A 27,818-nucleotide genomic window follows, 5' to 3' on the forward strand; every position below is an offset into this window, starting at 1 on the left:
GATAGACAAAGGATTATTGCAGTCTCTGTATTCTCACCACCAAAGAAGCGATAGATAAATATGTTGCCAAAGGCCTTCCAGAATATTTGCCCCGAGTATCTATTCTACTGGAACACGAAAGCGTACATATGTTACAGGTCTCACACTCGACTGGCAACAGGGGTCGTGTTTTAGAAAGTTTCATGATATCGCAAGAACTTTGCATCCTCAACAAAAGCAACCATACACGCACTTCAGCATTCTCGGCCAGTCACTTCTCTTTCGCTGTCCAATCCTCGCAGATTCTATTCAGTGGAAATTACTGGTGAGCTTCAGTCCAGTGACACCAATCTGGATCTATCTGCCAGGTGGAGAAGCACCGAAGGCAAGCCACTAAGTTGGGTTATCAGCAGAGCAAACTTGACCCTGTACAGCCAGAACCTTGTTTCTTGACACCAAGGCAGCATCCCTGAACCGTTCGACCACACCACAAGTATGAGCTACTATGCCATTGATACATACACGCCGAACTTTATCTACGAAGTTCGGAGTGTATGTATCTTAGCAAGCAGGTTGTGCCTTTGCCGTAAGATATGTGTCAGTCAGGAATCTGGGTCAGGCAAGCAGCTCCGCATCGATTTAAGTAATGGGCAACAACGAAGAAGCTCGCAGCCTATCGGGTAATGAGAACCAAACTTCGACACACAATCAAGTAGAGCAAGTAGATCATAGAAAGTGTTTTTGTATTATTATTAACGTGTCCAGTCGTTTTACAGAAATATGGCAATCCATGAAGATTATATCTAGTAAATACTGCAATGCTGAAGTAGGAGTCTCCAAACAACTTCCAGAGACATGGTCCAGACAATGGTAGAGCATTTCGCAATGGCCACTGCAACTGACAGCCAGGTTCTAGCAATCCGCAGCGGAAGTGTGAATATAGAGAGGAATAGATTCGACCTCAAACCTAAAAATTCCTAAAATTCTTGTCAGGCATGCATGTTGTGCCCATTCACACCCGAAATCAATGCAACAGGCTACGGCTGTCGCAAACGGAAAGGAAGTTCTCTTAGAATGTTTTAATTCGGTGAGGCAGAGAGTTCAGCATCTCATCTCGTGAGTGGAAGCAATTTTGGTACATATCCCCAAACTAGGATACGACTGAACTGGTGCCAGTATCTGCAGACGCATCGCTTTAACCTCAGCTGTAGAGGAAAGACCCTGGACCGAATTATCATTGGTCATCTGGTCTGGACATCAGTGATCAGGCAGTTCTTAAACCATCTTGTATAAAGTAGACATGGCTTAAAGCCAAAACTTCAGCACTTGATAATGGCATAAGGCCGAAATTGCAATAGTGGAAATGAAAAGTTTAACAGTCGCTGGCCGAAATATGATGTCTTTCAAGAAAGTTATCAAACCGTGCTCAGAAGGGCTTCACGAGTTTTCGATCAATTGTGGAACATATGACTGCTCAACGCTGTTGCAGAGCAGGCTTTCTTACTTTGGCGGCACAGTATATCGATATTTTTCTAAATAAATAAAGCCTGGAGACACAATATTCAACAAAAACTCCATCAATATGGATTCCTAGCACGGCTGTATTCGCACCTTCTCATCAAAAAGTTTTTTTAAAATATTTAGACTGTTCAGTGCCATTTAATCGTTTTGAGTAAGAGTGCGGTGTTCCGTAGGCAACCGTTTTAAGTATTACACTGTGTGCCATAGGCTCTACCGGTACAAATTACACAGTAAGGTGTCCTCTTGAATGATCCATATTTGTGAACGATTTTGTGTTTTCTTGTTCCTCCTCTAACTCTGTAACAACCAGTCGTGAGTACAACGCACAGTTAAGAGGCTGAAGTGGGCTACAGAAATTAGTTTTCAGTTCTTTTAGATAAGCATATATATACAGGGTGTTACAAAAAGGTACGACCAAACTTTCAGGAAACATTCCTCACACATGAATAAAGAAGAGATGTTATGTGGACATGTGTCCGGAAACGCTTAATTTCCATGTTAGAGCTCATTTTAGTTTCGTCAGTATGTACTCTAGTTCCTCGATTCACCGCCATGATTTCATACGGGATACTCTACCTGTGCTGCTAGAACATGTGCCTTTACAAGTACGACACAACATGTGGTTCATGCAAGATGGAGCTCCTGCACATTTCAGTTGAAGTGTTCGTACGCTTCTCAACAACAGATTCGGTGACCGATGGATCGGTAGAGGTGGACCAATTCCAAGGCCTCCACGCTCTCCTGACCTCAACCCTCTTGACTTACATTTATGGGGGCATTTGAAAGCTCTTGCCTACGCAACGCCGGTACCAAATGTAGAGACTCTTCGTGATCGTATGGTGGACGGCTGTGATACAATACGCCATTCTCCAGGGCTGCATCAGCGCATCAGGGATTCCATGCGACGGAGGGTGGATGCATGTATCCTCGCTAACGGAGGACATTTTGAACATTTCTTGTAACATAGTGTTTGAAGTCACGCTGGTACGTTCTGTTGCTGTGAGTTTCCATTCCATGATTAATGTGATTTGAAGAGAAGTAATAAAATGAGCTCTAACACGAAAAGTAAGAGTTTCCGGACACATGTCCACATAACATATTTTCTTTCTTTGTGTGTGAGGAATGTTTCCTGAAAGTTTGGCCGTACCTTTTTGTAACACCCTGTATATATATGTGTGTGTGTGTTTAATGGTTTTCCTCGAAATTGCTGAATTACCTGCGTTGTAAATGAGAGATACGAATGTACATTTTCAAGACTTAATGAGGTTTCTGAGTCTCATATTTTATTCAAGACTGTCATTTTTACGCAACCTGAGGGACGTGAAGGCAACAACTGAATCTCTTTAAGTGCCTTACACACAAATACCTACGTATCAAACACACACACTTAGTGATAGTCGTCCCTTCGCAACCGCCTGACGTCGTTGTGCATCTCTTCTACTGCATTCAGCGAACCCGACGCACATGTCTACCAACTATTTATTATAAACTTGTCGATACTACTCCATATCACAGTCAACGCATAACTAACACTGCTGGAAAGAAAAATCCGAGACAAAACTGAGCAATACCAAACGCGAGACTCAGGGCAAAGATCAAGAACGAGATAACAAGTATCGAGTGTAAAGGGAACACGTATTTTGTCAAACAAGACACACAGCGCAGTCCGTTGACATTCGCGTCGTTCTGGAGATATTTTCTGGACATTGTAGGAACAAAAATAAGCTGGCGTAAGAAATCGAACAAACACAATTACTCTGAAAACTGTTTTCGAAAACAGTAAATCTATTACAACAAAATACTCAGGAAACTCCCAGACGAATCTCCGAAATTTTTGTAGGTGAAATACGTGTTTGTCCTCTATGTTGACCGGCATAACACAGGTATATTCTTACATTGCGCAAGCAGGCATTCTTTCGCACTAAAGCCCAGAGGAGGATTAAACGGATTCAGGCTAACATGGAAGCCTGGTGACAGTCTTTCCCCTGTCTCACAACTTTCGAAAATTAAATATGTAGTGTAAAGAAATGATACTAAAATGTTAAATAGCACTATAAATAGAGTGGTCTAATTTGTATCGATGAAAATACAAATAGCAAATAATACTTTCCCTGAGTGTCGATCACTCCACCTTTTTTTTGTATTGCCTGATATGTGCATACGTCATTACGTCTTTCAGTCTAATCACTGTCTTCAACTCTTTACAGGTAAAGGTGAAAACATTTGGGACCACATGTTCCACGAGCATCCGGAATACACGAACAACGGTGCTAATGGTGACGTAGCTTGTGACTCGTACCACAAGTATGCAGAAGACGTCGAGGCTCTTAAAGGTATCGGGGTAAGTCCAGCACATCTCCTTCTGAAACCTTTGGAAATGACAGCAATACGCCTTTCAGAAAAGGCGCTTTGCTATGTTGTCAGAAACGGCTACGGATGTGTTTTATACTTAATGGACATTATAAAATAAAATTTACTGAGACAGCATATATGTGACACTCAATTGCTGCTCGAATTTAAAAATTTATGTCAGAGAAAAGAGGAATGGTTTCAACAGTTTCTGTGACATTACAGCGTAGCATAATATCAGCTCATAAACACTGTCTCTTTCCGTTATTTTAGCTATACGTTACTTGTTACATATAAAGTCGAAGGCTATCCTTGACTGTATCTTTTGGGTTTACGATTTAGTTTGTTAATAATATTCCATCCTCAATCACAATATTTTTATTTTATAACTACTGTCCAAAGCGTTTAGAAGCTATATCTCCATTTTCTAGAACTCTGTAGTCATAATTAACGATACTTCTGCTTGAGTTCTTTGCCGAACAGTAACAGAACGATACAGTTGCTTCTTTGTATCAAGAAAACTGACGCAATAGTAATGAGCGAACTGCTAGAGAAATGATTGAAATAAAATATTGTAAAATATTACATGCACCTTACCTCATAACATTTGTTTTCTACATCGGTGAAAAACCTTTACAGCTACATTTACATTCTGAAGGATTTAGCACTTTTTTGACAGTACTGCATGACTCAAATGGCGCAGATTTAACCTAAGTGGATATGTTGCAATATAAAATGTCGTATTATTCCTGGCGTATCCACCATAATTTAGACCTTCCACATTGTCCCTAGCCTTTGACATTGAGATGATAAGCTGAGCTGATAACTGAAGTAGGGGCTGCCCGAATGATGTATCGTTACCACCAAAGTCTCCATTTTTGCATCATTTCTTTGATTGTAGCCACTCCAGATAGTTAATGAATAGTTTTACTGTTGATCACCATTGTGTGGTATATCTTTGATTTTAGACCTATAGGCATCTTCTTATCCCAAAGAATACCAGTGACGTCGAGTTGCTTGTGAACAAGAAGAGCAACAAAAATACCCAATGTATTTTTATTGCTTACATCGCTAAGCCTCCCCCCTCCCCCCCCCCCCCCCCCAACGACCCATGGACCTTGCCGTTGGTGGGGAGGCTTGCGTGCCTAAGCGATACAGATAGCCGTACCGCAGGTGCAACCACAACGGAGGGGCATCCGTTGAGAGGCCAGAAAGTCTGGATGATTGACTGATCTCGCCTTGTAACACTAACCAAAACGGCCTTGCTGTGCTGGTACTACGAACGGCTGAAAGCAAGGGGAAACTACGGCCGTAATTTTTCCCGAGGGCATGCAGCTTTACTGTATGGTTAAATGATGATGGCGTTCTGTTGGGTAAAATATTCCGCAGGTAAAATAGTCCCCCATTCGGATCTCCGGGCGAGGACTACTCAAGAGGACATCATTATCAGGAGAAAGAAAACTGGCGTTAGCTGATCGGAGCGTGGAATGTCAGATCCCTCAATCGGGCAGGTAGGTTAGAAAATTTAAACAGGGAAATGGATAGGTTAAAGTTAGATATAGTGGGAATTAGTGAAGTTCGATGGCGGGAGGAACAAGACTTTTGGTCAGGCGAATACAGGGTTATAAATACAATATCAAATGGAGGTAATGCAGGAGTAGGTTTAATAAAGATTAAAAAATAGGAGTGCGGGCAAGCTACTACAAACAGCATAGTGAACGCATTATTGTGGCCAAGATAGTCACAAAGCCCACATCTACCACAGTAGTGCAAGTTCATATGCCAACTAGCTCTGCAGATGACGAAGAAATTGAAGAAATGTATGACGAAATAAAAGAAAATATTCAGATAGTGAAGGGAGACGTAAACTTAATAGTCATGGGTAACTGGAATTCGGTAGTAGGAAAAGGGAGAGAAAGAAACGTAGTAGGTGAATAAGGATTGGGGGGAAGAAATGAAAGAGGAAGCCGCCTGGTAGAATTTTGCACAGAGCACAACTTAATCATAGCTAACACTTGGTTCAAGAATCATAAAAGAAGGTTGTATACATGAAAGAAGCCTGGAGATACTGACAGGTTTCAGATAGATTATATAATGGTAAGACAGAGATTTAGGAACCAGGTTTTAAATTGTAAGACATTTCCAGGGGCAGATGTGGACTCTGACCACAATCTATTGGTTATGAACTGTAGATGGAAACGGAAGAAATTGCAAAAAGGTGGCAATTTAAGGTGATGGGACCTGGATAAGCTGAAAGAACCAGAGGTTTTACAGAGTTTCAAGGAGAGCATAAGGGAACAATTGACAGGAATGGGAGAAAGAAATACAGTAGAAGAAGAATGGGTAGCTTTGAGGGATGAAGTATTGAAGGCAGCAGAGGATAAAGTAGGTAAAAAGACGACGGGTGCTAGAAATCCTTGGGTAGCAGAAGAAATATTGAACTTAATTGATGAAAGGAGAAAATATAAAAATGCAGTAAATGAAGCCGGCAAAAAGGAATACAAATGTCTCAAAAATGAGATCGACAGCAAGTGCAAAATGGCTAAGCAGGGATGGCTAGAGGACAAATGTAAGGATATAGAGGCTTATCTCACTTGGGGTAAGATAGATACTGCGTACAGAAAAATCAAAGAGACCTTTGGAGAGAAGAGAACCACTTGTATGAATATCAAGAGCTCAGATGGAAACCTAGTTCTAAGCAAAGAAGGGATAGCAGAAAGGTGGAAGGAGTATATGGAGGGTCTATACAAGGGCGATGTACTTGAGGACAATGTTATGGAAATGGAAGAGGATGTAGATGAAGATGAAATGGGAGAACGATACTGCGTGAAGAGTTTGACAGAGCACTGAGAGACTTGAGTCGAAACAAGGCCCCAGGAGAAGACAACATTCCATTGCAACTACTGACGACCTTGGGAGAGCCAGTCCTGATAAAACTCTACCATCTGGCGAGCAAGATATATGAGACAGGCGAAATACCCCCAGAATTCAAGTAGAATGTACTACTTCCAATCCCAAAGAAAGAAGGTGTTGACAGATGCGAAAATTACCGAACTATCAGTTTAATAAGTCACAGCTGCAAAATACTAACGCGAATTCCTTAAAGACGAATGGAAAACCTAGTAGAAGCTGACCTCGGGGAAGATCAGTTTGGATTCCGTAGAAATAGTGGAACACGTGAGGCAATACTGACCTTACGACTTATCTTAGAAGCTAGATTAAGGAACGGCAAACCTACGTTTCTAGTATTTGTAGACTTAGAGAAAGCTTTTGACAATGTTGACTGGAATACCCTCTTTCAAATTCTGAAGGTGGCAGGGGTAAAATACAGGGAGCGATAGGCTTTTTACAAATTGTACTGAAACCAGATGGCAGTTATAAGAGTCGAGGGACACGAAAGGGAAGCTGTGGTTGGGAAGTGAGTGAGACAGAGTTGTAGCCTCTCCCCGATGTTATTCAATCTGTATTTTGAGCAAGCAGTGAAGGAAACAAAAGAAAAATTTGGAGTAGGTATTAAATTCCATGGAAAGAAATAAAAACTTTGAGGTTTGCCGATGACTTTGTAATTCTGTCAGAGACAGCAAAAGACTTGGAAGAGCAGTTGAACGGAATGGATAGTGTCTTGAAAGGAGGATATAAGATGAACATCAACAAAAGCAAAACGAGGTTAATGGAATGTAGTCGAATTACGTCGGGTGATGCCGAGGGAATTAGATTAGGAAATGAGACACTTAAAGTAGTAAAGGAGTTTTGCTATTTAGGGAGCAAAATAACTGATGATTGTTGAAGTAGAGAGGAGATAAAATGTAGACTGGCAATGGCAAGGAAAGCGTTTCTAAAGAAGAGAAATTTGTTAACATCGAGTATAGATTTAAGTTTCAGGAAGTCGTTTCTGAAAGTATTTGTATGGAGTGTAGCCATGTATGGAAGTGAAACATGGACGATAAATAGTTTGGACAAGAAGAGAATAGAAGCTTTTGAAATGTGGTGCTGCAGAAGAATGCTGAAGTTACATGGGTAGATCACGTAACTAATGAGGAGGTATTGAATAGGATAGGGGAGAAGAGAAATTTGTGGCAAAACTCGACCAGAAGAAGGGATCGGTTGATAGGACATGTTCTGAGGCATCAAGGGATCACCAATTTAGTATTGGGGGGCAGCGTGGAGGGCAAAAATCGTAGAGGGTGACCAAGAGATGAATACACCAAGCAGATTGAGAAGGATGTAGGTTGCAGTAGTTACTGGGAGATGAAGAAGCTTCCACAGGATAGAGTAGCGTGGAGAGCTGCATCAAGCCAGACTGAAGATCACGATAACAACAACATCGCTAAGTGCGTAATTTTGAGTTGTTGTGAGTGTAACTTGGGAATAACATAATATTACACTAGTTTTGCATTCAAATGGAATGAAAAAGCCTACTAAAATGTGACAGTGACTGCAATGAGGTTGTAGTGGGAGAAAGGAAGTGTGACTGAACAGAGAGAGGAAGAGAAAGAGAGAGAGAGAGAAATAGGGGAGAGAGGCAGAAGGAGATTCTATGAGATGGAGATGAGAAGGTTTATTTTTATTTGAGACACGAATAAGGTAACAGTATTCGCTGTATCTTGTGAGGCTGTTCTATTCGACAGTCATTACTAAATATGGAAAGAAATCTTTTATATGTGCTGTTTGTTCACTTAGCGTTAGTAAGCTGCTGAATGTGTGTTTCAGCCTCCTGTTATCAACACAAGAAGAAAATGGATGAAACCTAGTTGTTTGAGAAAGGCCTCATTCCCAGTATCAGGTAAAAGTTATACCAATGGACATTTGATTCGTGACATCATAAAAGGTGCAAAATTTGGTGTAAAATACCTCACAGAACAGGTTGTATTGATGTACAAAGTCTACGTGTCCTTAAAAAATCACTTGAGGAACCAACGCATAATGAGAGAAAACTAGCCAGTATTGTAAGTTAAAAATTGAAAGAAAAATCTATAGCTCTTAAAGCTCATGAAGGCAATGCCACTATTATAGTAAAAGTAGATGGCGAAGCATAAAACAAGAAGAGTTTTTTCCCCAAAACAACATCAATGAAATTCAGAGAGATCCTGCACAGTATTTTGAGAGATAGATCAAAGAAATCGTGAATAACACCAATTTCCTCTCCACAATCAAGAAACTACAAACATAATGATGAAAAATCCACAAGCACTGTTTTAAGAACCCAAATCAAAGTGCCTGAAGGAGATATCTACATTATAAACGTAGCAAATTCTAAAAAGGCCCTTATTTCCATATAACTCACGGTCGTTAACATCAGCTATATCGAGATAACAGACTGGCAGGTACCCAGTGAAGCTGAACTAGCATTTTTTGATATTGTAAATCTGTAATGAGGTGTCCCAATAAATTGAACATTAGAGGTTATTAACAAAAGCTTTAGAAATTTTACAGAACTACCAGAACAGAAATTATGGAACTTACAGACATTCTAGAGGAGGAGGAGGAAACTAGAATTTAACGTCTCGTCAACGAACGAGGTCATTAGAGACGGAGCACAAGCTCGGATAAGGGAAGGATTGGGAAGGAAATCTGGCGTGCCCTTTCAAAGGAACCATCCCAGCATTGGCCTGAAACGATTTGGGGAAATCACGGAAAATCTAAATCAGCAAGGCTGGAGACAGGTCTGAACCGTCGTCCTCCAGAATGCGGATCCAGTGTGCTAACCACTGCGCCACCCCGCTCGGTACAGACCTTCTAGAACTTCTGTTGAAACATAATTATGATTTTGAGCTTAACAACAAATTTTATGGTCATCAAGTTGCGTTAGCCTTGGAATAAAATTTGTCTGTCTTGTTAGCAGATATTTATTTCGATCATTTTAAACACCAGATTTTTTTCAAATCATGCATTACTTAGTAAAATCATTTACTTTTACAGGCATATAGATAACATTATCAGACTTTTCTAGTCTACTAAAACTGAAGTAGGGAAATTATGTAGTATCTACAGCCAATTCCATCCTATTATCAAAGTCATCAGTGATCATGAGGTAGACGAGACATAAAATGTCTTAGACTTAACAGCTTGCATAAAGAACAACAAATGGATCAAATGGCTCTGAGCACTATGGGACTTAACATCTGAGGTCATCAGTCCCCTAAAACATAGAACTACTTAAACCTAACTAACCTAAGGATATCACACACATCCATGCCCGAGGCAGGATTCGAACCTGCGACCGTATCGGTTGCGCGGTTCCAGGCTGTAGCGCCTAGAACCACTTGGCCACACCGACCGGCAAAGGACAACAGACACACCTCGACCACCTACAGAAAATAAACTACAGATATAGCTGTCCACAACAGATCCCATTACATGAAATCTAGCACGATACAGACAGTTAATAAGAGTATGAACGTCCGAATGCGCTACTTGATTTTGGTGATCAAACTGTGTTATTCAAATAAATCGCCATGAACAATGTATACTGACCATCCACAATCGATTTCCTCCTTGATTACATGAGAAAAAAAGGAAACAAAACTGAAACTACAACTTTTTACCAAGAAGCACAACAACTATACAACATTTCAGTGTGTCTTAGATTGGAATAGACATTTATAAGATTGCCAGTTAATTCAAAATAAAAAGTGGTATCAAAATGTGTTACTACACAAGCAGTAGAATGAAGCATGTCCTTCCTCATAGTGGCAACAAACTTGACCAACATAAACAGCTGTCCCAGTATTTATGTAAGTAATATGGGCACAAAATTTGCCATATGACGTAATGAACAGAAGTAAGTTTTACGTTTCAGTATTCATTGTACATCAGGAATGGTAACTCACCTTTAGGAGAGAAAATACATTCACCGAGACATAAATCAAAAGTTCACAATAAGCCATAGATAAACCACAGGCATTAAAGTCAACACATTACGTGTGCTAGAAATATAAAGACAACAAATTTTTGATAGACATTCTCAATGAACAAATAGATAATGAGCATAATATATTACTTTTTGTACTCATTAATTAATGTCTCTTTAGTACAACAGCCTCAAAGATATTACGATTACAGCCGGCCGGGGTGGCCGAGCGGTTCTAGGCGCCACAGTCTGGAACCTTGCGACCGCTACGCTTGCAGGTTCGAATCCTGTCTCGGTTATGGATGTGTGTGATGTCCTTAGGTTAGTTAGGTTTAAGTAGTTCTAAGTTCTAGGGGACTGATGACCTCAGAAGTTAAGTCCCAAGTACTCAGAGCCATTTGAACCATATTACCATTACAAATATCTTATCCCTATTTTAAATATAAATACATCCTCTTATATGAAAAACTTGGATACACAGTATAGATGCTCAACAAAAATATTAATTTAATAGTTCGTTTCGAATTGGGTATCAACTCTCTAGGTCATTGGCAGACAGCTGTAAACAGATAGTTCACACAACATCAGTGAGAGTTCATGCCTGTACAAAGACTGATCAAAGAAAACCCAAATGCTAAGTCTTAAATAACTATTAAATACATATTATTGTGGAATATGAATATTGTGTGCTCAAGTTTTCGCTATAGCAATGTTATTGAAGTACAGACTCAATATTCATAAAGGCCCTCTCATCATCATCTCTTTCCAGAAACTTCTCTCCCCCTCTCTCTGTCTCTCATTCTTTATCTCTCTGTTCAACCACACTTCCTCCTTCCCACAGCCGTCATATTTCAGTCACTGTCATGTTGCAGAAGGTTGATTTATTCCATTGTAATGCATTACTGAAATAATATGATGTTATTACTAAGTCACAGCTTCAACAAGTATAAATTATACACTTAGAAATATGAGCCCTAAACTGTAATGAGTGTTTTGAGTCACTAAGTCAGTTTATAAGCATTACAGATCTCGACGTTACAACTTGAGAATGTAAATGAAAAACGGTTAACTGTCTCTCCTGTAAGTATTCTATTTCGTCAATCTATCTAAACAAAAATATTATAACATATAATACTCCATCTCATGAACATTAAATACGTAGTACTGTCATCAATGTGCCATATCGTTTAAAATGTAATCATAACTGTAAAAGATATCGCCAGTGTAGAGGACGAATGTTATGTGGTAAAATGCAAGTAATGTTTCCCAGTACTTTATTTCTTTTACTTCTCTAGCTGCTTATCAGTAAGCCTGCCTCATATGCTTTTCTTGTTACGTGAAGAACAATGGCTGGTTTATCGTCCATTGAGTCTACAGGGTTCTTGAAAATGAGTTGTAAGTCTGAAATACGCTGGATACTAATAAGAAAACAAAAATGTTGTCACTGAAGACAGAATATATTAACAAAATATACCCCTAGTCTACGCTATTTGGTTAGTAGTTACTTACACATCCCGTGGCTCATGTTTGGAACATCTCAGTATGACGTAGAACGAGTAAGGGTTAGATTTTAATAGAGTAGTTTGTGGAACAATAAAGTTAGTTAGTTTTTCCACAGTTCAAATTCATGATAAACGTTATCACATGTAATATGTCAACAGAACAAGTGTACAACAATTACTTATAATGAATAAAAAATATTAATATTTACATGGGCCCTTGTTGAATATCCGCAATTAACGACAAATTATTGCTGCTGAAGAATTCCTCTCTGAGACAGAATGAGCTGTCAAGAAGGAGCATCTTTAATCTACTATTAGAAACCTTTCTGTTATCTGTCAGACAGTTTATTTCCGTGGATGGACTAACGAAGAGTTTTGTAGCTGCATATTTCATCTTTCCTGTGCCAAAGTTAGACTCCTTAAAGTGAAGGGAAACCATTTTTCCTTCTAGTATTGTGCTGGTGAATATCTCTATTATTCTTAAGGCACTGTTAGGCTGTGGTTAATATTTCCCGCTGCTTTAAGAGATATCTGCATCGACATCTACACATACAGCTATATACACACATTGTAAGCCATTGTGTGGTCCCTGGTGGAGGGTTCACTATTAGTAATTTCTTTTCCCGTTGAACATTCAAGTAGAGCGAGGGCAAACCGATTGCCTGCTTATTCGTGAACATAAACATTTCTGTCGCAAGGAAATTTTCGAACTGAAAATATGTTCAAGAACTCTGCAGCAAATCGATGTTAATGATATTGGTCTGCAGTTTTGCGAATCGATCATTTTACCTTTCTCCTAATACACAGCAGTCATCTAAGCTTATTTCCAGCGCCATACCTACGGGATGTACCACATCCACACTTAGTTTTAATTATTTTCTTCTCCCCAATGAATACATTTTGCATAATAGAGAAGTTCCGGTAGAACGTTTTCCTATAATACATTAATGCATGAAAATACTCAAATCACTTAAAGTGAAATATGTCATCTTGTCTGTTTTATCGCCTCTATAACCTCAGTATCAGTTACATAAGTTAAATGCGTTTGGTAACCCTTTATGACGGTAATATGTCTCATTATGATGATACGCACTTTGCTTTATTTTAACCCCTTCAGACCCTCTGGTTACAACAGTGTATATTAACGTGTTCTGTGTATTAGCTGCAACAAAAGGAATACTATATTTTCCCAATGGAAAACTAAAGTACCCATTTTTGAACATTCAGCCTTTTTATCATGCCCAAGTGCTGCCAGCTGTTTGGCATCACTATGAAGATAATCAGCAAGTCAATTTAGCGTGACCACCAGAATACACAGACGTGGTTGGTTCGCTATATTCCACAGTATAATTAAATTTTTATTGTTATTTTGCATGGTAATTATTGGATGATCATTCTACTATTTACTGCAATACATAATATTTCGTAATCCGTTATTTTAGTCCATGAAATGGACCCAAGTATATTTTGGAAACGGGTGCATATTTTTGTGTAGATCTTACATCTAAAATCATTGAAGGATTTCGTAAGAGCATTACCACATAAGGGAAAATGTTCCTTCCTCCAGAAAAAATTTAGGTCTTAATGGGTTAAAATACTTCAGTCGTCTCTGGAATAAAATATTTTTTTTTTATGAGACGTTTTGCTATCATCATGAAGAGTTTTCACATTTTAAATTATTATGATAGACACTATTAATGTATCGCCATTAAAGTATTCATAGTATTGTTTAATGTTCTTCTACACCTATGTGTTGCTATAGTATGCTACACAGAACTTGCACTGACACGAATATATGTACATATAGAGTTACCTAATATGACCTAACTTCTGTATTTAGAAATTTTTACTTCACTGTGCCGGGTGGTCTACCGTGAGTACATCGCTTATCTTATGTGATACCATCTTTGTTGTGTCTGTATGGTTGGTATTTATCTATTGTATATTTTACTTGTTTTAATAAGTCTGGTTGCTAATGTTTGTTTGCACATTCAATATGTGTTTCTCTTCTATGTTTGCGTTTATTATAAAGTAGTTGTCTTACTGGGCTAGGAGATACTTATTGTTACTGTAACTGGATATTTTTATGTCACTGTCTATTGTGGAAAGTTGGAGTTTTCTTGGCGACGTGTTGTGACATACTGACTGCCTGCTGCCATATTAACAAACTATTTTACACTCTTTATACCGTAGTTCAAATTCCGTAGTGGTCTATCCAAAGTATGCAGCATTGCAACTGTTTCATTGAAGTTGACAAATGCCACTTTTTGACATATGTCAATGTCATCCCCGTTTATAAATGTCCGAAGAAAGAAATGCAGAATAAATGACCAAATAAACATTAGCAACCAAATGTTATTTAAACTAATAAAATACGCAATAGATATGTAATAATCCCCCCACACACCACAAAAAAGATAAAATTTATGAATGTACTCACACTAGATAACCTACAACCGCACCACCGCGAAGTAACAACTTATACAAAAATCACTCGAAAAATATAAAAATATACAGAGAGCTATAGCTCTCATTACCACCAATGCAACACAAAGTATCGGTGCGTATTGCAATATAAGAACAAAGTAACGAGACGGCAGTGGGTCTACACAAAATAGAGACATAAATATAAAGTGTCTCAGTGGAAGTGCTGTGCACGAAAATCTTATATGTGTAGTAGAACGTCGAGAATGGTTTTAATTAGACTTGCACTACAGTCGCACAAAAACGGTATAAACGCATACAACTAGTAAAATAGGTTATCTTACTGACATCTGTATCCTCAAAGTTGGTAATTACAGTTGTCGAAAAATTATCAGAATCTAAACAGTGTAGCATGTCTACTGTTTGGTTTTGCCAGGTTAAGTGTTCATCAGCATGCATACCTAACACTTTACTATTTTCTAATGTGTTTATCATTTCTTGTAAGGATACGATGCTAATAGGATGTGGGATATATTTGCTTGTAAAAATTGGATGAACTACATTTCTTCAAAGTTTAGTGTGATTTGTGCAAAACCAGTCAGCAACTTCCACGAAAACATCATTTACTGTTTTGTCTGCTGATGATTCTTTGCTTTGCTTCATTACAGTGTTTGTAACATGAGCAAAGAGGACTTATTCTGCCTCCTGATTCAAATAAAATGGTAAATCATTAACTTCAGCAAGAACAATAACGGACCAATAGTTGCGTCATGGGGAACTCAAATTGTATCGTCTCCTCATGTAGATGCTGTGGCTTCACTTTATATATTGCTGGGATAGCCGACGGTAACTTTCTATGTGCGGTTTCAGGAGTAAGAACTAAACCAGGAATTTGCTTAACTGCATAAAAACTTGACTTCTGCATACAATATTATGGTTGAAACAATCAAATGCCTTCGATAAGTCACAGATATTTTATCATTTAAATAGTTTAGAATGTACCTTATGAATGCATAAATTACTGACTCACTAGAATGGACATTTTCAAATCCAAATTGTTAAGCGCTATGTATCCAATTAGTACCAAGTGAGCGAAAACCCTTGCCTTTTCAAAAAAAAATTCCAGAAAATGATGTAAGGAGCGGCACTGGGCGGTAAATTTCTCAACTGTAGAGTCATCCTTTTTATACAGAGAGCTGTCAATGACATCATACGGTTTTTCGGGAGAAACGATATAAGTCAATGAAGTATTACGTACTTGACTACGACAATTCCGTGTCATTGGACCACAACTTTTTGATGTCTTATTGGAGATACTATCCTAGCCATATGAAATTTGAATTTTACAGTCATGATGATCTACCTAATTTCAGATGCAGATGTTACAATCATTTTTTTTCATTAACATATATACCACAGTATAGTATATAGTAGTGTGGTCAAGTAGAGTGTTGCAAGGAGTTATAAATTCTCAGAAAAATACGATTATGGGTGTACAGTGTAGGGAAATACAGATAAGGTACATGGTGGGGCTGAAGTATTTGTACAATTACCAGTATTTATTTTATAAAAGCTAAAAAACTTATAAATTTGCGGTTTATGACAAACGAAAGAATAAATCACCAAATAAACTAAGGATGATATTTACCTTCAACATGTGCACCGTTTGTTGCTCGAAGAGTGTCTATCCCATATCGCTTCCACATCACACGTTTGACAACATTCCTTGCGAAACACAAGCAGCATTACTTGTTATCCCTCCTTTTAATGCATCCAGATCAGGTACTTATGTAACGTAAACATTGTTCTTTAAGCACCTAAACAAAAAGAAATCTCAATGCGTTACGTCGGGTAATCTTGCAGGCCAGTCAGTGGGGCCATCAAGCCCAATCTACATTTCAGCAGGTTTCATTAATACTCGTAAGATTTCTAATATGCAATATACAGTGTGGTGGTGCACCATATTGGTGAAGAATCACGTCAGGCAGCAAGTCTCTCTGTTAATGTTCTGCGAATTGTTGTAGCATAGTTAGCTATTACTGATCTTTCGGCCAATAGGAAATGTCAAATGACTCTGTTGTGTAAGAAATCGCACCACACAGTCCTTTTACGAGACTCCCTAACGTGACATAAAGCAACATGTAGACTTTCAGAACCACATGTCCTTACGTAGTCTTGGTTAATTTTACCAGATTTGGGGAAAGTAGCCTCATCTGAAAAACAGATTAGTATAATGTACTCACTGTTCGTGTCGATTCGGGTCAGTATCACAGTCACGAAAGCCACTCGACAAGTTCTATCACCGGGTTGTAACGCTTGTCTAATTTGGATCTTTTGTGCATGCGGGTGCAGTCCGTTGTGTAGAATTCCTTTCACTGTGGTCTAGGAATGTCTAAATTGTGACATGCGCGTCAAGTAGATTTGGAGGGGCTTCGTAAGAACGCCTGTTGCACCGCACCGACATTTCGTTCACTTACTGAAGGCCGGCCAATTCGCGGTAGGTCCAACACACTACCGGTCTGTTTAAGCGTCGTGTACCACGCAACAACACTCCTGCCAGATGCTTCTCTTCCGCATTTTATTCTAAAACTTCGCTGCACAGTAAATGGCAATTTTGCCTCGTGATACCACAGAATATACAGCTCCTCCTCTACGTGTGTTGCCAATTTACAACAGTAATTGTAGCGGTCTGTACACAACTTCTACCTGCAGCAAAGATATGCGAGCTAACTTTGTGAGTTATTCTTTCAATGATTTTTTATTCCAACCTATGATCACAAATGAATTCTTTAGACGATTCATTTGTGATCATAGACTGGAATAAAAAAGCATTTTATAGTATTGGATCACTGTTTATACACGCGATTATGTCGCAGTTGGTGAAAGTTATTCTTTCATTTGTCACAAACGACAAATTTATAAGTTTTATAGTTTTTGTAAAATAAATATTAATAACTGTAGAAAGACTTACCCTGCACAGTTTGGGGAACAAATGAATGGGAGAAATTAGAGTAGAAAATGAACAACGAAATATTCGGATTAAAGATGGTGCATATAATGGTGCAGTCATTATCTTCTACTGTCCAATCTTCACACTGTAGAAGCCATGATAATAATGAGGGAAAGTAGGGTTCGGCTCAGGCTGAATGGATAGAAATGTTAAGGTTTGCTGGTAATATTGCTATCAGTAAAAGTGAGGAAGCATTACAGGGCCTGTAAAATGGAATTAGCAGCCTAAGGGCCGCCCAACGCTGGTTGAGAACAAACCTAATAAACACTAAATTAATGAGAGGTAAAGGAAATGAAATTTACGATAAATTTAATATCAGAACTGGGGACCATGAGGTACACAGAGTTAAGGAATTCTGCAAAATAACAGGTGACTCACGGAACAAGGAGGATATAAAAACCAACTATCTAAGGAAATCAGTAGAATCAAATACATCCCTTAATTACAGGAAAATATATTGAGAGTATACACTTGGAACACAGCACTGAATGGAACGTGAGCCACCGACTGTGGAAAAATCGAGAAGGAAGAAAATGGAACCGTTTGAGAAGTGGTGCTATAGGAAGATGTTGAAAATTAATTGAGCTAAAAAAATTGGGACTACGGAAATTCTCTGCGGAATCGGAGAGGGAAGCAGGATGTGGAGAACACCGCCAAGAAGAAGAGACAGCATAATACACGTGTTAAGATATCAGGGAACAATTTCAGTAGTACTGGAGCGTGGTTTACCAGGTAAGATACGCACAGTAGCACATAGAATACACTTAACAAACGATCGAGCGAAAATAATACATTTAACAAACAATCGAGGGAAAAGAAGAATGAAATGAAGGCAAAGAGAGTCGCTCTCACTGAAATTAAGATAAGACTTTTATACAATAGTCTGAAGACATTTTTTCCTTGGCCACTGCATAACTATGTTCACTGTCTGTCTGTTTATCTTTTAAATGCACACATGATGTTTGTACACATTCTTCTAAAGAGAGAAGGGAGTTAATAAAAAAGTGTGATTTCAGCGGTGTTTAAAGTTAATTCCATTATCTATTAAATTTTTTAATTACTGTATAGATGGAGGAAGATTTTTATGAGTCCTTTCCACGCCACACTGAGGGTTGGCTACGACGTTTCATAATTTCGATATGCCTCATGACGTTTCTCATCTACTACTAACAGAAACTCACTTTTGCTTCAATGATAGTAAAAATCTAACGAAGCATTTCTAGCAAAGTCATACAAATGTTTCGTCTGGGAAGTTCTGTGAATCAAGACAGAATATCAGTTTGCCGAAAATTGAATATCTGTTAGTTATTGTACACAACAAGATATCATAATTTGTGAAAATTAAATACCGTAAAACTTGAACTGAGAGATATCTGACGGTATAGGCGAAGATAAATGTTTGTGAGACTCATCTTCAAGGACCTGGCTTCTATAAATGAGCGGAAAATTTATGAGGATGGACTGCATTATGGAAGACAGGCAGTTGACGATAGATATACAGCACAAATTGTCAAATGACATTACCAAAGAATAGTAACACGCTGAGAACAGGAGGTAAATAGAGCTACTGATGTTTTGCAACCTTCAAACAAGGAAAATTTATTCACTTTGGAAAGTGGAGCAGTTTGAATGCAGAATTCCTGACGATTATAGGTTAATGACTAATATATATGGTTGTCATCGTCTCTGGATCATTTCTTAATGGACACATTTATTGAGTGCCTTACCCACATTTTACTGCTGATCGACTTCCCTATCATTACTCTTTGGTATTTCCTTACAGGCGGAAGTATACCGCTTCTCCGTCTCGTGGTCGAGGATTTTGCCCACAGGAGACCTGGACGTGATCAACCAAGCTGGCATCGATTACTATAACAATGTCATCAATCTACTCCTCGAGAACGGCATCGAACCAATGGTGAGATCCACTGTTTTACTTTCCAGAAATATGGCGTGTAGTTCTTAAACAGCCTAGATTGTAGTGTTGCGTGAGCTCTTTTCACCTGGACTCAATGAACTGTGAAAACAAAAATATTGCACAATATTTGTTGGCAGTCAGAAGGTGTGCATCACGTCATATCAACGGATAGATAATTAGAATCAGTTTCGATTCTAGTATTAGGTGAGAATATTAAAGTAGGAATTTCAATATACTCTGTCGAAGCGTGTACTATACAGTGCTTATCGTGATGCTTAAATATGGAGATGACACGTTGAACCCACGTTGACAAGGACTGATAACCAACGAGGAACAAAACTAAACGAAGTTCTAGAATTATTGAAGAAACTATTCTAAACATAGACCTTCAATCGTTTACGGATGCAAAGGAAAACGAAGATCTCTACAATATAACGTTCGGTTCATTTCCTCCCTGATGAGTGTTGCCTTATCTGTTAGCAAGTGAGGCTACCAAATCAAGTAATTAAATCTGTCCCTAAATATCTCCCTTTATTTGCTCAATGACAAAATTGAACGGATGAAACGATAGTAGTTTTTGTATAAAGTAACAACAACACATTAAGTGATATGTGATTCATGTAAAACCTTAAAACCCTTTCTCATTGCAATTCATTGGTACTAGGCCAATAACATGTGTATAAAATAGTAATAATTACTTTTTTGTACCCTACAGCTTCTGAGTATCTAGGAAGACATTGCACCTACTGGTCATAATCGATTTCGTCCAAATTTTTAGTTCATGCAGGGCATGCCCAGAAATAAACGTGACACAGGTGGGTGCTCCAGATGGTCAAGCCTTTAGCAAACAAAAGCAGTTCCGGTGCGAGTCGGGTGAGCCATGAATGATTATTATTATTATCGTATGCATCAATTACAGTGAAACACATTTAGCAAAACAAAGAAATATATATAAAAATGAACATGTGAAATTATATATAACACACAAGTTTTAAAACGGCTCAGACTAAAGTTGGATGTTGAAGGACTCTATCATGCGGAGTGCCTTGTGGGATGCTTGATGGAGCTTCTCAGTGACATCAGAGAGGCGTCTGATTGGACAGTCATTCACAATGTGGCTCATTGTTTGGGTGTCATCAGATTCATACACACTGTCACTTGAAAAGCCCCACTTGTGCATGTTGTATTCGCACCTATCCTCTTCAGTCCGATATCTGTTTAACTGCGCCCACACCTCCCTTGGTTGGTGGAAACCTGGAACTGGAACTACTGGATTGTCTACAAATTCATGGTTTCGGGTTCTTGTAGCTTGCCACTCACGTTTCCACTCTGCGTCCTGGTCGAATCCTATGGATATCATTTGGACTCTCATTTCATATGCTGGTGTTCTTGATTTGAGGCGTTTCCTGGGCAGTGATAGCAAATCGTCATGAAGAGGGATCGAATTGTTTTCAGAAACTTGCTGACAGAGGTTGTAAAGAACAGCCTTTCGACGGAGTTCTGGTGGACAGATGTTTGAAAGCACTGGTAGCCAGCAAGTAGGTGTAGACCGGACTGTACCACTAATTACTCTCATAACTGAGTTCAGTTGAACATCTGCTTTCACTACGTGGGCGCTTCGGAGCCAAACTGGTGCACAGTATTCTGCTGCAGAGTATATCAGTGCAAGGGATGCTCCTCGGAGGACTGATGTGGTTGCTCCCCATGTACTGCCTGCCAGCTTTCTCACAAGGTTCACTCGTGTTTGTATCTTCTTGGCAAAGTTGGAAAGGTGTTTTTTATATGTTAAAGTTCTGTCCAGAGCGACTCCCAGGTATTTTGGGCTTTCGTTATATCTGACTGCGCCAAGTGGGCCGAACTGTGGACAGATCTTTGCTGATGAAAGGTGATTACAGAGGTGGAACAAGCTTACCTCGGTTTTAGAAACCTTTGGTCTCAGTCGCCATGTCTCAAAGTACTCGTAAAGTTTAGTAAGTCTGTTAGTTATGTGTTCTTCACATTCAGAAAGGTCTTCACTCTGATATGAAATTGCCAGGTCATCTGCATATTGAAATTTTCCGCAGGTCAAATTCGGCAGGTAAGCTGTGTAGAGCGTCTGGAGCAGCGGAAAGGATATAGAACGGTAATACGAGAGTCTTGGGTGGGATCCCGTATGCAGAAACTTTTTGATCTTTTCTGTTTTCAATTCATACGATACTTGCACTGAAAACAAGGGGAATAATGCTCAGTATATTGTATTTATTAATATATTCACAAAAGGCGTGGAATGAAGAGGCAAAAGAAAAACTGGCATTGTAAATAATTCCCAAGAACGGATTATACCACAGGATGGATCCAATAAAAATAGCACGGAGAACACAGTTCCAGGGTACAAAGGAACATAGTAGAGGAAAGGAAATACAGTACTAACCTGACTGTAGAATATATGAAAGTGACCACCATTCGTTTCTTGGCACTTTTGGGTCCTTGTCAGCAGGTTTATGAAGGCGGACCATAGATGGACTGATGGAAATGCTGCAGTGTCCTCGAAAATGGTCTGCTGCAGTTCTTGAAGACTACGACTGTGGTTGCGTCACACCTTACTAGAGAGATTCCAACAAAAAGTAGTCGCTCACTGACAGATCAGGTGACCTGCGCGGCCACCCAGCAACTGCTAACAACTCGGTCAGGCGTGAAGCTTGTGTAAATGTGCTCCAAGACTCGACCGGCTGTATGGGCAATTGCTCCATCCTGTTGGAAGTAGTTTTGGATCTCCGTCAATGCTGCCTCAAATGGTTTCAAAATGTTGGAACTCGTCCGGGTAATATTTATTTGCCCCACTCTCTCTTAGCGTCACGAAAACTCGGCAAATAACTTTTCTAGAGGGGATTATAATTAAAGCCTACAGGAGATGCGATAGTCGTATTTTGACAGTCAACAGTCCTCCACAGCTGCATGCGAACAATAAGTTCCTCTGTTACGCGTAAATCGTCAACAGTAAATAATAGAAGAATCTAATTTTATACACCAAGTTCTCGCCCTACAGCCGCTTCATAGCAATTTATTTGCAGTTCCAAATTTGTTTTTGTCTGTCTCTTTTCGACGCATTTTATGAAGATATTAATGAAACAATACACTGAACATTATTTCGGTTCCTTCCAATACAAGTAACAGAAAAATAGACAATAAACCAAATTAAATAAAAAAAGTTTCCAAGTACAGACACGAGCGCACATCCCATGATCGTCCACTGCTCCAATCGCTGCCTCAAAGTTACGTTAACATAATTGGCTCATCTGTAACCCGATCCGAGCCATAAAAGCTTTTTTTCTAAACTTTTTCCCTTCTGAAGCTCGCATTTGAATCACTTTCGTTTTCGGACAAGCCATACGTACGCTAGAAAACTGAACGAAATAGGTGATGATGAGTACACGTGGCCACGTCGTAAGACTCTTCCTGTACGCAAAAAATTACTTTTTTTAAGGTTTTTCGACGCCGCTGACGAGTATGATCTTTTTTCATCAATAAAATATTTAAAACTAATCTTCTATTTCTCTGCGTGAAGGATATAAAAGGCATTTGTAAGGGAACTGATGAGATAAAAAAAGCAAGGAAGAAGAGAATATTTCTTTAATAGGTAACATGTATGATAATCTCAACATTGCCTCAATGATGTCGAATTTTTGCCCTACACTACTGTAAATGTTGCAAAAGCTGTGTAATAGACTGAATGTCATAAAATGTCTGTCAAAAAATTTCACTGTAGAATAGTGCTTCATCTGAAAAAAAAAATAATGCTCAGAATACGACAAAATACAATGGTTTCGGAGATTCTCTGCATCTAATATTAACAAAGATCTGCCTATCCCGTTATTTATAAACATGTATGTGTACAGTTTCATAAAGCAAATGCTGCGTGTTACGAAATTGTATTTTACGTTAATTTCTCTAATTCACAATTGTATTTATAGCATTGAATGGAATTAACAACAGCTGCACTGTACAGACTTTGAAGAGTATTCATCAGAAATAGTAACTGGTTACAAAAATAACACGATTAATTCTCGCGTAAGCTAATGCGGTTGTTCGATGTGTTGCTTTAGTATAACATAGGTGCTGGTTCTGATGATTAACCGGGTAAACTATTGGCCATTCATTACGACCATGACTATTGTGAACAAAAGAGTATTCTCCAAAATAGATCGCTTATTCCATTGACATACTGAAAAATTTAACTGAATTTATATTTTCCGAATGCGAGAATGCTGCAATTAGTGAGAGAAGGGGAAGCTGTCAACGCAAATGCAGTAATGTCAACAATTGGAAATTCATTGTGATAACACAATAATAACGGCTATGAAACAACAATACCACCTGCGTGTAATGATATAGTGCTGAGAGTCCCCTAGTTCGATAAGCAACAGCCTGTGACAAAAGGTAAGAGAAATAAACTTAGCACTAGACATATATTGAACCAGAGAGGAAATAACTATTTATTTACAGGAGCACAGAATTTTATGCCATTCTCGTTTCTTGGTATTACCATTAATGGTTGTAAGATGCTGCACTTGTATCCTGAACCCTACCTCTGTGTTCAGGTGACAATGTACCACTGGGACCTACCGCAGGCTTTGCAGTACATCGGTGGCTGGCCAAACCCGCTGATTGCAGACTATTTCGTCGAATATGCCAGGATACTTTTCGAGAATTTTGGTGACAGGGTGAGTATTAGTTCCACAAATTCACACTGTATTACCATTACAGAGCTTAAGAATGAAGAGAGGTTTACTGCATTACGGTCTGCATGTATCAAGTACTTCCTAGTCTGTTGACTACTATAAATAGAAAATGAAACACATAAGAGGCTACAAAGATAACTATCCGATAATCTACACATATTTGATCTTTATATCTCTGTTATTACGAATCACTATTGTCCTCGATAGAGAAAAATTTCCGCACGTGGCCTTCACAGCCTGATTCCTTCTTGCTTGTAAAATAATTTTGGATTTTGATATTTTCAGTACAGAATGGACGTTATAGACCGACTTACTGCAACACTGTAATCACTCCTACAATAAGTACCTTCATGCAATGTGGTTCAATACACATAAATTACGTATACCTAGGAGAATTTAATGCTGGAGGAAAAGCCACGTGTGTGTGAAAATAGAGATGCGTAGAATGAGTTTTATTTACATTAAAGTAATTGCTGGAAAGTAAGAAGGAGCGACGAGCGTCATAAAACAAAGCGAATCTCTCAATAAGGGGTGAAATGCGTGGTAAAATAGAGTGAATATTTCTTAAAAGTACAATAACAGAAAGTACTGTGTTCTTATTTCTCTAATGGTTTTAAGTAATTGCACGTGTTTTTGACACATTTTATGAAACTGCAGTATAGCGATTTATAAGACATATGCCTCTGAACTGAAACTAAATTTGCAAATACATGTATGATTGTTTCTGTATCGAACGCCCTACCTTGAGGAATCAAACATACACTCTTCTCAATAACGTAAGTGGTCAACGCTGCTGTACTGTACTGAGTGAAGATACTTATTGCGCATGTAATTGGAAATTATCGCTGTTTTTTTTTTCATTTTATGGTGAACATAAGAACAGGAAGAAGTTTGGTTAAGGGCGTTTCTGTATGTCTAGAACGCAGGTAAATCATGCTGTGACGTCAGAGTGATCAGATCTTCCTTCGTTCTGTAAAGCAAACGCTATTAACTCTCAATGTAAATGAAAACTAGATTCAATATGTAGGTAGTAACAAAGACGAATTTTTACAGAACGGGGTGCATGATCTGAGACTGTGGTATATAGTGATCAATTTATATTCAAAAAGCCGAAAGCAGTTCCGTGTAAGGAGAAGACATCAAATGAAAAGAACAGTACAACACTACTGACACCATGTGATTACTTAGGACTGCAGCCGTGATTAAGGGCCACTTTACAGTTGCTGAAGTCAGCAATAATATCGAGAATGTACGAGTTCTTACTGCGGAGGTCGTTTTATCAATCAGTAATTGGTATGGAACACGATTCAAAGACCATTACTCGCATACAACTGCATTAAACAATTTCGCGTCTTCTTTCTGGCGGCTCAGCTTAAAAAAAGCGTGGTAGTATAGTTGACAGAAAGGTACCAACAGTGATAAGGTTGATGGTATCGGTCGTGACTCCGACGTAGCATTTCAAAAACTAAGAGCAACGGACTGGAAACAGCAATTATGTTTTCACATTGTAATGCCTCACGTGTTTCTTTAGCAATATTTTGTGCTCTCTCATATCCATGGGGATAGAATGACATCTAAATGTGAGATCAGCAGCCAGAGAAAATTCTGTGTTCTAAATTTATGAGAGCTTTATCTTTGAAAACACTCCAGAATTTAATGACAACTGTGGAAGATCATACTCCTTGAGAAAAGTGCAGAAGACAGATAAAATCAGGAGAGACATGTCCAAGTAGAGCACGACTCGTCATGGGTTCGTTTAATAAGCAGGAAAGCCTTAGGCACATTTTCGTCAAACTACTTTTCAGAGGCTACGAGCGAGAAAGTTGGTTACAGTATGTGGTTAACTGTATTTTTCTAGAGGAGTGGATGGGAAGACGAAAGGTGAGTTTCTGATTAGTCTACTGTCGCAAGTGACTGTCTGCCCAACATTTAATGAATGTTCAACAGAAGCATAAAGAGTAAGGCCAAAGCATTGCCACTGAAAGAACAAAATACTTAGGCCACATCTTTCAATCGCCGTTGCTATCGCAACACGTATTACATTTTTCAGAACATCGTCAGCATCATCTGCACAATTCAAAAAGACCTTTGATCACAAAACTTTTCCTTCATTTTATGGCCGGTAATCATCATTAGAATTGTATAGAGAGTGCGGAAAAGAATATGCAGGTTAGTAGAAGAAATTATAGCAGCTAATATACACTCCTGGAAATTGAAATAAGAACACCGTGAATTCATTGTCCCAGGAAGGGGAAACTTTATTGACACATTCCTGGGGTCAAATACATCACATGATCACACTGACAGAACCACAGGCACATAGACACAGGCAACAGAGCATGCACAATGTCGGCACTAGTACAGTGTATATCCACCTTTCGCAGCAATGCAGGCTGCTATTCTCCCATGGAGACGATCGTAGAGATGCTGGATGTAGTCCTGTGGAACGGCTTGCCATGCCATTTCCACCTGGCGCCTCAATTGGACCAGCGTTCGTGCTGGACGTGCAGACGGCGTGAGACGACGCTTCATCCAGTCCCAAACATGCTCAATGGGGGACAGATCCGGAGATCTTGCTGGCCAGGGTAGTTGACTTACCCCTTCTAGAGCACGTTGGGTGGCACAGGATACATGCGGACGTGCATTGTCCTGTTGGAACAGCAAGTTCCCTTGCCGGTCTAGGAATGGTAGAACGATGGGTTCGATGACGGTTTGGATGTACCGTGCACTATTCAGTGTCCCCTCGACGATCACCAGTGGTGTACGGCCAGTGTAGGAGATCGCTCCCCACACCATGATGCCGGGTGTTGGCCCTGTGTGCCTCGGTCGTATGCAGTCCTGATTGTGGCGTTCACCTGCACGGCGCCAAACACGTATACGACCATCATTGGCACCAAGGCAGAAGCGACTCTCATCGCTGAAGACGACACGTCTCCATTCGTCCCTCCATTCACGCCTGTCGCGACACCACTGGAGGCGGGCTGCACGATGTTGGGGCGTGAGCGGAAGACGGCCTAACGGTGTGCGGGACCGTAGCCCAGCTACATGGAGACGGTTGCGAATGGTCCTCGCCGATACCCCAGGAGCAACAGTGTCCCTAATTTGCTGGGAAGTGGCGGTGCGGTCCCCTACGGCACTGCATAGGATCCTACGGTCTTGGCGTGCATCCGTGCGTCGCTGCGGTCCAGTCCCAGGTCGACGGGCACGTGCACCTTCCGCCGACCACTGGCGACAACATCGATGTACTGTGGAGACCTCACGCCCCACGTGTTGAGCCATTCGGCGGTACGTCCACCCGGCCTCCCGCATGCCCACTATATGCCCTCGCTCAAAGTCCGTCAACTGCACATACGGTTCACGTCCACGCTGTCGCGGCATGCTACCAGTGTTAAAGACTGCGATGGAGCTCCGTATGCCACGGCAAACTGGCTGACACTGACGGCGGCGGTGCACAAATGCTGCGCAGCTAGCGCCATTCGACGGCCATCACCGCGGTTCCTGATGTGTCCGCTGTGCCGTGCGTGTGATCATTGCTTGTACAGCCCTC

The 27,818-nt window shown here is 39.6% G+C and overlaps 1 protein-coding gene across 1 annotated transcript in view; it reads left to right on the forward strand.

Annotated features, from left to right (window-relative positions):
• Positions 1-27,818, forward strand: part of LOC126413016 (myrosinase 1-like) — a 210,660-nt gene that overhangs the window by 122,850 nt on the left and 59,992 nt on the right. Inside the window, exons 13-15 of the mRNA XM_050082909.1 lie at positions 3,708-3,841; positions 19,419-19,553; positions 24,131-24,257. Coding sequence (XP_049938866.1) covers positions 3,708-3,841; positions 19,419-19,553; positions 24,131-24,257 — 396 coding nt within the window. The remainder of the gene's footprint in view (positions 1-3,707; positions 3,842-19,418; positions 19,554-24,130; positions 24,258-27,818) is intronic.

This window comes from Schistocerca serialis, chromosome 7, assembly GCF_023864345.2.
Source record: "Schistocerca serialis cubense isolate TAMUIC-IGC-003099 chromosome 7, iqSchSeri2.2, whole genome shotgun sequence".
In the NCBI taxonomy this organism is placed as follows: domain Eukaryota; kingdom Metazoa; phylum Arthropoda; class Insecta; order Orthoptera; family Acrididae; genus Schistocerca; species Schistocerca serialis.